This window comes from Takifugu rubripes, chromosome 13 (assembly GCF_901000725.2).
Source record: "Takifugu rubripes chromosome 13, fTakRub1.2, whole genome shotgun sequence".
Taxonomy (NCBI): Eukaryota; Metazoa; Chordata; class Actinopteri; order Tetraodontiformes; family Tetraodontidae; genus Takifugu; species Takifugu rubripes.
This window is the reverse complement of record NC_042297.1, coordinates 13,663,051-13,675,985: the sequence shown is the minus strand read 5'-3', so window position 1 is coordinate 13,675,985 and position 12,935 is coordinate 13,663,051. Positions and strand designations below refer to the sequence as shown.

The following is a 12,935-nucleotide window of genomic DNA, read 5'->3' as shown; positions in this document are numbered from 1 at the left end:
GCTACTGTGGAGCACGCTCGCACTTCTGGAGCATTAAGAGCGGCTAAAAATATCCCAGCGGGCGGGTGGCGAGGCGGAGGGCTCCCCGAGCGGCGACAGCTGGTCGGCCCGCTGCAGCCGTGGCAACGACGGCCCACCGCAGCCTTAGACCAGGTCAGGTGGACCTGGCGTCGACCTCGGGAGCGTCCGTGTGCTGATCGAGCACCGTCGCATCCGTGACATCGTCCCTGCCCGCTAACGGGCCAAAGGTCAGGGATGATGTCGTGCCGACTCAACACACCTGGAGGGAAGCAGGTGAGGCGAGGAGGGAACATCAGGATGGATTTAGGTCACATGGTCCCCAGCAGGAGATCCAAGTCCTAACAGTTGTTTCTATCGTGTGGGTGCATCACCTGTGCTGTTCAGGGTCACGGGCAGGCCGGAGAGCCCGGTTCCCTCCCCAGGAACCTCTGTTGAGGCTCACATCATGTGACTGACTCCACAGATAATAGGTGCGCTTGTCCCGGGATGCCGGGGTCCATCTGCCCCGTGGAGCGCCAGAATTCCCCCGGCTGCTCCCGTCAGCAGTCACATGATCAACATTAAAGTCGTTCCCGTCGCACGGCTCCCACCACGATAAGCCATTCCTTTACCTCTCCGAACATTCCTTCCTTCATGGGACAATTTCCTCTCTGTTTCTTCTGTCCAAAGACCGTGCAGTAACCATGGTTACAGCCGCGGGGCCATAAATAAGAGTGGAGCGAGCAGAACACCTCGTGTCCCTGCAGAGGTCCACACAGCAGCCAGCAGGGGATGCTGGCTGCTTCCGACCCTCCTAATCTGACATGGAATGAGCGGGAAAATTGGCCGGTCGGCCTTGACAGCCGCCGTCTCTCATCTGTCCGACGACTCCGATGAGACGGCTGCAGCGAGAGGCTGAGTGAGCGGACCGGACCGGAACCCCCCCGGAGGCCGCCGGATCTCAAGGTTAAACATGTCGACCTTTAAACGCTCCGGCTCAGATCCGGCTGCCATTCGTAGAATCACTGAGCAGTTTCCAGGACAGATTGTCTCATAAAAAGATTTATTTTTTTTTTCAGCCCAAATTTACAAAGGCAAGTTACAGAGTATTGTATAAAAAAGAACCATGGTAATGTACACTTTACACAAACTCCTGAAGGGCGGGAGAACGGCGGGGAGAGGGAGGGGGGCGAGATCTGAAACTTCGCTCACACACAAATAAAATGAAGACATTGTAAACATCCTTGCAAAGCACCGGGACGGGTGCTGCTGCTTCTTTTTTTTAATTTTTTATTAATTGTTGGGGAGGAGGAGGAGGAGGGAGAAGACAAAACGAGCGAGTGTCTCTGCGAGTTCACAGAAGGTTCAACTAGGCACCAATTGAGACAACTGCTGGCCAATAAATATACTCTTCACCATGAAACAAATACAGTCCTGCAAAATACAAGAGCCAAGCACTTTCCAATATGTCGATAGCAAACGTTACTTTTCTGGCTTTTTATACATTTTTTGTATATATGATTTCCACTGGGCTTCGCGTACTACTGAGATAACATTACTACTCTCGGAGAGAGAACAAATGCACTTTGTCACAACCATTGTTTGATAAAACTATGTACTGGACGCAGTCTGCTGGTACTAACCCCCCCCCCCCGACGTTAATGACGACATCGCAGCTGCCTAGATTACCCTCACAGATTAAGTACAAGTCGAACACCACCACATTCAGCTTCATCGCGTCAGACGCCCTTTAAAAATGCACAAAAACAAAGCAAAACAGCGTCTTTGCAAACCTCTGGAGGGGGGGGCAGAAATGAGAAATAAAGCTAAATGTGTCAGATGACAGAAGAGGGTCAGCGAGAGATGGAAGATGCTGATAATTCTACCCATCTGAGCCAGTTTGTCCCAGCGGGATGAAACGCTTCCAGTTTGGAGGTGAAAATGTGCTTTTAACCCCCCCAGAATCACGACAGAAGTTCACCTGCAGCACCTGAAGAATACCAGACCCGTCATTTAACACCTGCTCCATGGCGACGGGCAGATTTACCCAGAAACCCCGGCAGTTTCAGTACCTCAGGCTGTGTGCTCGGGTTCAGCCCAGGCTTCAGAGCACAGGCTCGACGCCCCCTGGCGGCTGACTGCAGTACTGCTTCAAGCCAGAGTTGGAGGCTACGACTGCACTGATTCAAGTGTAGTTTTTTTTTGTTTTAAATTTAGATAGTTGACAACAGAAAGAGCGTATTCTTTGTTGTTGTCAACGAGCACCCTGATTCTGCCCAAGATGGCGGTTAAATCCTGAGGTCCGAACAACTGATGAGGAAAATCTTTACATAGAATCTGCTTTTCTCCCGACACACTGGCCCAGTCTGGGAGGAACCATCCACTCTGGAAACTAACCCTGCCATGTGAATGGTTGTTGTGGTGAAGCCACACCAGCAAGCAAAGAGAAACACTGGGACTTTTCCCCAGTGAAGCCGGCTCCACCGCCTGGCAGCGCGAGCTAGCGATCAGAGATCTGGAAACAGTCCGAGGGAGACGTGCAGAGCTCTGGAGAGGACACACAAGTAAAAATCAAACACCGGAGGAGTCCAAAACCTTAATGAACTGAGCGCATAAATCTTTATATGATATTTAACAATGAGAGATATGAAACAGTTGCATTCTGGGATAAATATAAACATGTGGTGAACGTCTATGATACAGCAGAAAAAAAGGTGGGATTTCACATTGCGAACAGAAAAGAAGAGAGTCAGTCCTGGGGGGGCCACAGAGGCCGCCGATGTCCTCGGCTTGCTTATGTGGCTTCACCGTTTGAGCGAGTAAAAGACGGACGAAGGGACTCGTTCCAGCGTCAAACAGACTCGAGGACAAACAAAACGATATGGAGGAAGAAAAGAAAAACATAAGTAGTGTTTATTTCTCCTTTGAGGTGTGCGCGGCCCCTTTAAAAAAAAAATAAAAAAATCATCCCTGAAACAGAAACCGAGGGTTCAGAGGGGGGTGGGAACCAACAATGTCAACGGAGAACAGAAAAGAAGGACTTCAGTCTTTGATAAAAGCAGCTGTTGCCATATTCCCTCTCCCCACCACAATACAGCCAAATGTTTGTCAAGTTAAGGATATACTGTTGTTTCACGGCGTTCTATTAGCCAAAAGCGCCTCGCTTTGTTTTCAGTCTTTAATTTAGTTTGAACTCCCCTTTCCCGCCGGCCACCAAACATCCTGCCAACATCTTTCTGCATGTGACAAAAAAAACAATGCAATTAAAAAACAAACAAACGGAAAGAAAAAAAAACAACCCAAAACCGGCCGTTCTGGCAGTCCAATAGTCTCTTTTTGCATTGTATTTGTTGACAGTGCAAAGACTAGATAATCAGCGGGTTGGTGTTTCCTCTGCGAGATGAGGCAGAGCCATGGCTTTGAACCTGGGTTACATCAGTCCTGTTACAGTCTGGAGCATTTGGGGTCATTTAGGAGGCAAGAGAGGAGGGGCAGGGGGAAAGGAGCGATCCACCTCGTCTCGGGGGTGAAGAACTAAAAATATTGATAGAAACACCATTGAACTGATGTCTAAAAAGGAAACACCGGGGACGTTGTCTTCACATGTGAGCCAGTCACATGAATCTTTGCAGGGTTGAGGTGTGACGGTCAGGTTTCCCTGGAAAAGAGACGAGGAAGAGGATGAATAAAAGCACTCTGGACAAAGCAGAGGAGCAACATTTCTGACAATTGTGTTTAGTCCCACATCTGGAAGCTAAGAATGCTGACAGTTACTGTCAAATTATCTCAAGGGGACAGAATGGAGCATGCTGGTTGTAATTCCAAGAGCTACCGCCAGAGGTCAGTGCAGACCACCGGGGTGTTGAATGGGCTCACAACATCTCTATTATGAAGGCGGTGATCTACTTGTCCTCAAAAGACCTACTTAGGATGGAGGAGCTGAGCAGCTAAATGCAGCACTGCACAGAATAATAGACTGCAAAATTCTGAGTGTGATTTTCCCAAACAGACAAAAAACCCCATCTTTACAAATCTGCTGGGGAAAAAATCGACGATTCAATGTTAAAAACAACAATGTTAAAAACAATGTCTCTCGCCCACTTTCTTACAACAGATCACCAGTTTTTGAGACTGTCTGGGTAATGAGATTAGACTGTTCTCGCCTCTGTGGTGATGTAAAGAGCAGAGAGTTTACTATTTGTTGGCTACCAACACGAGCTAATGATGAACCGTCGTGAGTCTTATTGAAGTTAACTTTTTCTTTTTTTTGACCGCTTTAGCCTTTGTGGGGTGGCAGGGAGGGGCTGGAGCTTATCCCCGCTGCATATGGGGGAAGGCAGGGTTGACCCCTTAATGGGACGCCAGCCCATCGCAGGGCCCTATGTAAGCATTTGGGGTTCGGTGCCTTGCTCAAGGGTACCCCAGGAGTGGTAGGAGTCTCGGCACCTCCTCCTGATACCAGAACCCCTCCCAAGTTTTGTTTGCGCTGGGTTGGAAGTACTGAAAATAAATGTAAAGTACTTAAAATGAGTGCACAGTCTAAATGTGACGGGTACCTGTGGCGTAAGACAGGTCATATTGCCCTGAGAGCACCGAGTACCCCAGGTGGGTGTGAGAGGGCATGATGCGCTGAGAGGGCGACGATCGTGGCCGGTCCAGGTCTCGCTCTCTGTCCCGCTCCCGCTCCCTGTCGCTGGTGGCTCTGTCTTGCTCCCTCTCCCTGTCGTGGGGCGGCTTGTCCCCGACTGTGGGGGATTTGCTCTTGTATTGGCTGGCGTGTTGATGCAGGATTTCCAAGGCTTTGGAGTCCGTTGCACTTTTGGTGACAGTCGGGCTAGCACGCGATTTGTCACTACCTTCGTCTCCTCCGGCTATTTTGCCGCCGTATGGAGAAAATGGATAGCCTCCAGGTAGGTATGGACCTAAAATGGCAGAGAAAAGGAATGCCGTGAGGGCCATCCTATATGGAACACAAGCGTGACCAAGTAGGATTGATTCCTCTCTTCTCTGCTTACATCAATCACGCTTAATCACCGCGAGATCGGACTTGTTCGGAAAACACAAATATACATTATATTGCACGGAGTTTCCTTTCTTGCCCTCCTTGAGGAGAAAGCTGTGGCTTGCTACCTTCTAACGATATTACAAGAGACTGAAAGACTTGCAAAGACTTTTTCAGGATGCCTACCTGGGTAATTCTGCATCATGACCGAGGGCATGCCCCTGTACCCTGGGTGGCTGGGGTCGTATGTTTGTCCATAGGGGTAGCCGTGCATGTAGGGCATGTAGCCCTGGTGCTGTGCTAGTGGTGATGAGAATTGCAAGTGGGGATTAGAACGAGAGTCTTTGCTCAGGACCCGCAAGTCCTCGGAACTGATTCTGGGATCGCAAGCGTCTTTGATGTCCTCCTTGGGGGCGCTTTGAGTGTCCTTGGTCCTGGGCCGTTCGTCCTTTAACTTCCGCTCCCGCTCCCGCTCTCGGTCCCTTTCGTCTTTCCACCGAGGTTGTGGGTGCTGGTGTTCCTCTTCCACTTGGGGCTTTTGGCTGTCAGGGTACTGTTGGAGGGGGTTAAAAAGCTCAAAGTCAGCACAATTCAACACGCACACTCACAGATGTGTTGCATTAGAAGAGTGGTTTACCTGTCTGTACCACATGGCCTGTTCCATGCCCAACTGACCTCTGGAGTCCAGTGTTTGCTTAGAGTCTTCCTTCCCGTGGTGGCCCCCTTCGGAGAGCTTCATCTTCAGCCCCTCTGCCTGCTGGGACTTTGGGTCCTCCCCCTTTATGGTTGCTAGGGATTTAATGGAAGGATCAGAGGGCGACTCCCTGGATTTGCCCGAAGGCTGCGCCGCCTTACCAAGGTCGGGCTGGTTCGGGGCTTTGGAGAGGCTCGGTGGCATCGGCCCCTTTTGCTTCCACTCCTCCTTCATGGAGGCTTCCCGCTCTTTCATGGCTGCATCGGACTTCTTTTCGACAGCGCGGTGCTGCTCGGCAATCTGCCGCTGCCGCTCCTCGAACTGTTGCCGGTAGGCTGGGTTTGTGTTCATCAAGTGGTTATGATAGGCCTGATCGGGATGGTACGCGTATGGGGGCACATAAGCGTACTGGTTGTAGTAGAGAGGCTGCATGTACATGTTGGAGCGCTGCTGGATGACCGAGGGCTGCTGCTGCTGCTGCTGCGGCGGCGGCGGCGGCGGTGGCGGCTGCCCAGGGACCACGCTCTCTGGTTTGCGATCTTCGTGAATCTCTACCTTGATTTTTTCCTCTGATTGGTCCTGATCCTCATCCTTTTTAATCTTTACCTGACTTTCTGCTAGCGGGATTCCTGGGTTGGGCCCAGCGAGACCAGGGTTGATGTAATTTGGGGGGTAATAATTCTCGTAGCCGGGGTAATAGGGGGAATCTTTGTTGGGCACCTGGTTTGGAAAGAGCGTCTTTTTGACACTCTCCCTGATGGCTTGATCCTCTGTTCGGACCTTTACACCCTCAAGCTTGCCTTCCCCGTCCTCGCCTGCGTCTGAGATGTCAGAATAGGCCGGGCTGTTGGTTTTAACCGAAGAGTTGTCGGCACCATTTTGGTTCACCACGTGCAGCGGCGTGAGAGGCTGTTGCATCCCGGCGCCGTCTATCCTGCTAGCGACGCCGATGGACGGGCTGGGAGCATTGTCAGAGAAGCTGTAGATCTTGTCAGCCTCAGCCTTGATACTTGCCAAACGGCTCTGGTGTGGGTCAGAAGACCCATTAAGGAGTCCTTCACCCTTCATTATTGGATCAGAAGGTTCAGCATATTGAAGCTTCCCTTCCTCTATTTTCCCTCCTTTTCCTGGAGGTTTGGGGCTGTCTGGCTCCTTTCCACCATCCTTTTTCTTCTTGTCTTTCTTTTTCTTGTCTTTGGAGCTACTGGAGGCAGGATCTGCGGTGGCGGGGGCTTTGGGCTGTGTGCCTTTCATTTGGGGACTCTTGGGGATTGCCTGTATTATTGGGTTAAGCCCTGGAGAAGAATTTGGGTTTCCAGGAGGGAAAGAATACATCTGTTGTGATGCCGTGGAGCCCGCGCCGACCGGCCGCGGCGACTTCATGTTTTTCTGGGACAATTTATCAGCCTTTGTGCCGGCATTCCCCTTTTTCGATTTGTCCGACCCCCTCTTGTCGTCCAGGCCATCGTTGCTGGCTTCGTCTGTGAGGCACAGCCCGTCCTCGCAGCCGTCCGTCGGCACGCCCCCCATTTCTGCATCCGTCTCTGCAATTTTCTTCTTCGCCTGTTTTGAGCCGAACTTGCCGGGGGACGGGGACGGGCTCTGAGCGTCCAAATTCCTGCCCTTTGGTGTAACCGAGCGGGCCGGGGACAAGCAGCCTTTCTGGGAGATGGACGCGCCGTTGCAGCTTCCTGGTTCGGGGTGGATGCTGGAGTCCTCTCCGTACTCGCTGTCTCCATCCAAGTCCAGTTTTATGTCGTCGTCATTGTGCGCGCGCGCTTGGTGGTACTTGAGCCCGTTGATGTGCTTGTACTTCTTGTTGCAGTTAGGGTGTGGGCAGTCAATAAGAACCGGAGAGGGGCAGCTGCGGTCCAGGGGAGGGGCAAGAGGCTCGGTCTTGATCGCAGTGATAGGGAGGCCTGTTGCTCCCACCCCTCCGCTGTTTGAGTTTGTCCGCATCCGCTTGTTGCCTTTGTTGTCCTCTGAACTGGAGTTGGGCTCCATATCTGAGTTGGGCTTGGCCTTGCGTTTCCCGGCTGAGGACGGACTGGCTTTGATGTCTTCCGTGTTGCTGTTGGGAGGCGTGCGGCGCTCCGATGGCGTCTGGCTCCCCCTCCTGCCTTTGCTATTGGAGGCGGCCCGCGTCTTGTTGTTGGTGGTCCCCTTGTTGTCTGAGGAGTTGCTGTTTTCGTTGATGGGCGTGTTGCTGTTGGGTCTCATTCGCTTGCCCCGACCACGACCGTTTCTCATCTCCAGATCACTCGTAGGAGATTCGCAAAACCTGCAGTTCCAGCAAAAAATATCACTCAAAAACCGGAATCTTTTAATTCCAAACATTAAAATCTTATTATTTACTAATTAACGTCTGTCCCATATTGAAAACCAACCAGCTAAATAAGCAGTTCTGAATCAACTGTACTGGTTTGTTTTTTAAGTTTCCACATTAACCGGAAACCTCATTCTGCTAATATGAGACGCCAAATTACGCAGCCAATGGTCTATAAGGAAATAGGCACATAATAATGGCAGTGTGACCGAGTGGGACTTTTGAATCTGATATTTCTTTTCACTCCAACTCGGTAAAGCTACACGCCTCCGCAGAAAAAGGGCGTGCAAACGCAATTTGAAAAGACATCACTGAGTGCTTGGCCTGCTTTGGAATCATAACACACAGTCATTCAAAACCATAAAAATACCAGTTTGGCCTTATCTGCGTGTAACAGTAGAGTAATTATCTCTGTGCAGCAGTGAGGGATAGTAATCTGTGACAAAGAGCGGCAGCAGGCTGCTGTGACTCACAGCTTCCTCTCCAAGTCTCTCCAAACAGTTTCAGCTCCAGCAGGGATTGAGAACACATCGAGAGTCTGACAGTGCTAAAGGAATTTAGACTCATTACAAGCCCAAGTTTATATTCGGTCTGTTGAAAGCTTTCTGAATTATTCATGGTGGGTCCCTGAGGTAGCTGTGCTGCAAATGTAGGACTATCTTGGTGCAAACACAGCCCTGCAAACCCCTCTTAGTGAACATTACTGTGGCGCTGTGTTTTCCATTAGACATGCTTTAATCTGCTTTTTCATTGCCCTTAGCCATGCATTTCAAGTATTGATTTATATTTACATGGAGCGCAGGTGTTCTCAATCAAAGCAAGTACTTGCATTTCAAACTACCTGTGGATTAGCATGAGAAAAGATAATACCTGAAAATGGAAAACATCTAAAGCTGCACAACACAGATCTAACAAACGACAGCCTTTGTGGTAGAGAGGGTTACACTAGAAGCTGTTAGTTTGATCATTGGATTCCACAATCTGGCTTTTTAAAGCAGCTTTCTATTCCTACCAACAATTCCTGGAACATCAGCCAGTCGGCTGATAAATCCTGCTTCCTCAGAGCAAAAATGAATGAATGACTGGGACGAGGAAGGTCCATCTGTGCACGGCTAACACGGGTTCACTCAGCCATATATCCTTGAGCTGATGCTACTACAGCAGATTTGTATCACACAGAATATGAAAAGGTTAAGAGACCAAGTGCAGCTGGGATAGAGAGAAAGCATCAATGATTCATGAGCAGCATGAATTATTTTTCAGCCTGACGTTAACAAATACAGAGTGTGACAGCAGCTCCTCCAACAGAGAAAGATAGTGTGGCGAATCTGTTTTAAACCCAGCAAAGAGAAAGGAATGAGACTGTTTTCATGAAACAGCAAGGCTCTTTACCTGGGGGGAGCCCAGTCGTGGCGTGTACAGTCCAGCAGGGTACCCACGTAGGTCTTGTTTCTCCAGGTAACGTTGACGACCAGCATACCTGTGTGACATGGAATAAAATGTCAGTTTTTGCAGTCACAAGTGGGAAAATGGAATGTTTTAGGGGAACATCAATAATATACTAGTAAGCCTGCCGGCCGTCAGCTGCACGGACGCTGTTATCGACTGGCCACCAAGGCCACCATCATACCGAGGAATAGTCACTGAATAAAAGGCTCTCCCTCAGATAAGATCTTTCCTTGAAGGTTAATTATTGGAGTAACAATATTAGGCTTGCTACCATCCATCTCACTTTCCAGCCAAAAAAAACAACCTTGAGCAGGGTCCAGATTAAAGCCCAGCTTTTAAAAACACAAACAAGCACTTCAATCTGAATGGTGAATGTCACCGAGTGTGCTCGAGAGGTTCTTGACTTCTCCAGTATTGCTGCAGCTACACAAGACTGGTGCAAGCTACACAACTGGACCTGTTCCACGCCGGGTACCTGGCGTTGCATTAAGCTTTAAAATGAGCTCGGAAATGTTCCTCCTTCAGAAACCAAATAGCATTCATCCGGCCCCCTCCCGGGGCATTTGTACAGCATTACTAGCTGGAGCTCTGCACAGGTGACACATTTACCTGCACCAAAAGGTAACGTGGATGCAGACGAAGGCCATTTCACACTGACAGGAGGGGCACTAACGATCATTTCTAGTTACTGCTCATAGTTTTAAGAGCAAATGACCGGGCGAGCAGCTTCGGAGGATGAGGAGCCAACCGCGGTGCACAGGAACATTCTTGATTTACTGCCCCCACCATCCCCCACGCCTCACTCCCCCCTGTTGACCTCAGCTTGCCACTTCAGCACTGCAGAGAAACTGGAGGCTGCAGTGAGCTAACTTATCTAATGGCACAGGAATGCTGGCTGGCAGCTTCCGTCCCTCCAAGCATTTTATTGGCTTAGAAAGCCTCCCTCGCTTACCCCGTTTTCCCTCTCTCCTTCGCCCGCACCCTTGTTTCCTCTCTTCGGTGGCATAACCATCCTCGCCTTGCAATCGCTCCCCCCCCCCCCACACACAAGTCATAGTTCAGAGCTCATTTTTCTCCTGCTGCCTCTGGCATGAAGCAGCCACGGCGTACAGGAAATTTATATAGGTTTACAGGAACCTGCTGACACTTGACCAGGAGTCTCTTCCTTCACCCTGTGGCCGGGAAAACAACAGAATCTGCTCCATGCAATGTCCAAATGCTAATTCCACTGGCGTATACCATGCTGCGGAGAGGTTCTCCAGCTGAGATCCTGCGTCACGTTAAAAGGAGACAGACCTTTTCTCAAACGCCTTCCACCCCCCCCAAGCTCTCCAAACACTCCAACACAAAATGGCTCTGGCAGCTGGTTGTGACAGGATGTAAATCAAGCCAGGGCAAATGAATGAGTAGCCTTTCATGATGAGGAGGATATGGCTTTCTCTGCTTTCTACAAAGGAGGCTCGGAAATTATACAGCAGAATGTTCAGGGAAGTCTTTAATCTTTTTAAATTAAAACAGGTTCTATTTGTTCGACTGTCTCCTCACTTTAATGATGAAAATGTTTCCTTAAATGTTGCACAACGACTTAAAGGTAAACTGTAGATGTACGATGTAAAAATGTCCCTGCCTTAAATCCTTGAATTGAGCCATCCATATTTTAATCCATCAATTTCTTCGCTGGAGGCACAGAAGGGTTTTTTATGACTCTGCTCATGTCAAGAGTTTTTCTCTAGTGGCATCTGTCTGGCCACCCTCCCATGCCAAATCCAAGAAACTCTTTAATACAGTCGGAGTGGTTTTTGGCTTCTGGTCACCTCAGATGTCTCAGCCTTTGCAGTACTTTTTGCGAATGCTAATAAAGCAGCTCCACAAAAGGCATCTTCAAAAGGACATTAAGAATAATCTGGATGAAACCCATCTTGATGTTTAATACCTTTTAAGGGTCCAATTTATGGGCGAAATGAAATATCCTCGTGTATAAAATGGAAAGAGGTAGCCACAAGACAGTGCTCAAAATATCGAGATAAAAAATGTAACGTAGTGTATCGCCAAGAAAACCACGTCGTAGAATGCTAATTAACCTGTATTTTTCAAAAATGCCAACTTATTATGGTGGTTTTATAGAAGTTGTGATAGAAACTCCAACTTTATCGCCATCCCAAACATCCACATGGGGCAAAAAACACATTAGCATGCCAGGATAAGACATTTAAATCAGTGTAAACAATAAACTGCTGTCTGCTGGTGCATGAAAACACAATCTACGTATCAAGTGTACACGTAATGACAAAATCTTTAAGTAGAGGTTCTAAATATGCTAATGAGGCTACATGTTTATTGTTATTGTGGATCCATTAAGGTTAAACAATGCGAGTGGGGGTAGGAAGGGGTGAAACACTAACTCCTTGTTATTTAGATCACGTGGTCTGTAATTACAAGCTGCACCTTCAGAGGCTTTCAGGAGGAAGAGAAGCTTCAAAGGATGAGGCTCCTTCTTTACAGGCACAGGACAAATGGGATTTCATGAGTGACACCAAAGTGGATAAATTTATCTGAAATGGCTGATGTAAACGCAGATTATTTCAATTACAGATATTTGTCTTTGCTTCATGAATTAGTCATTTGTGTTCCACTCTTGCATTAAATTTGTCTGTTAAATTATCCTGATTAGGCTGTGGATGGAGTCTCCACAGAAAAGTGGGATTATAAACCATTTGGATGGATTTTCTTTAGTTAGAAACAACTTGTTTGGTGGCAGAAAGCCCGCAGATGACGCAATCCCCTGCAAACTGTGCAGGCAGGGAAGCATAAACTTAAGGTGTTAACCAGCGTCACTGACGTTGCCTGTGTGAACCACAATGGTTGGGAGCGCCCTCTTTATCTGTGGTCGTCCCACCTGTCCCTCATGGGAGTCCTTGATGCCACCTTTGTGGAGGTGTCAATGGGGATCCTAGGAAAGGCCTTTTCCCTTTAGACAATGTTTCCTTGAGGTTTTAAAACTCATTTAAAACTCCGTGCAGATGGCCACGTATCAGAAAGGATCTGCAGGCACACAGACCAACACGATTCACACGTGCCAGGCCAGCAGTGAGCAGGAGTGAACCAGACAAGAGTAAAGAAGCACGTGATCCAAAAACCAGCAATTAGAACGGCGAGCACCATGTTTCAGACAGATGACGAGATGGGGCTGCAATGCTCAACTACAAAAGTCAAAAGAACTGGAGAGGGAGTCGTGCCAAACTCTCAAAGAACAAAGGTTTTGGATTTTCATGCAAGAACGTGGTTGGAAACAGGGCCAAAGAGTCCCGCCTTGGTGCGTTCGCTCCTCCATACACTAATAATGATGGTGATAAATGACAGCATTATCTAATTCAATAAGTAAAGCTTCCACTGGACTATTTCATTGCTTATCTTAATACGCTGATGATAAGAAGCCTCACCATTTATCGGTAATGCCATAAAAC

At 48.7% G+C, this 12,935-nt stretch overlaps 1 protein-coding gene across 2 annotated transcripts in view; it reads right to left on the bottom strand.

Moving 5' to 3' along the window:
- Window positions 1-1,066: 1,066 nt before the first annotated feature.
- The window catches only part of znf609b (zinc finger protein 609b), a 51,815-nt gene continuing 39,946 nt past the window's right edge, over window positions 1,067-12,935 (bottom strand). For both annotated transcript variants that reach the window (XM_011609924.2, XM_011609925.2), the window contains 5 exons: window positions 9,415-9,502; window positions 5,640-7,977; window positions 5,189-5,555; window positions 4,557-4,922; window positions 1,067-3,658 (listed from right to left, as the gene is read on the bottom strand). In XM_011609924.2, coding sequence (XP_011608226.2) covers window positions 3,615-3,658; window positions 4,557-4,922; window positions 5,189-5,555; window positions 5,640-7,977; window positions 9,415-9,502 — 3,203 coding nt within the window. In that variant the 3' untranslated portion in view covers window positions 1,067-3,614. The remainder of the gene's footprint in view (window positions 3,659-4,556; window positions 4,923-5,188; window positions 5,556-5,639; window positions 7,978-9,414; window positions 9,503-12,935) is intronic.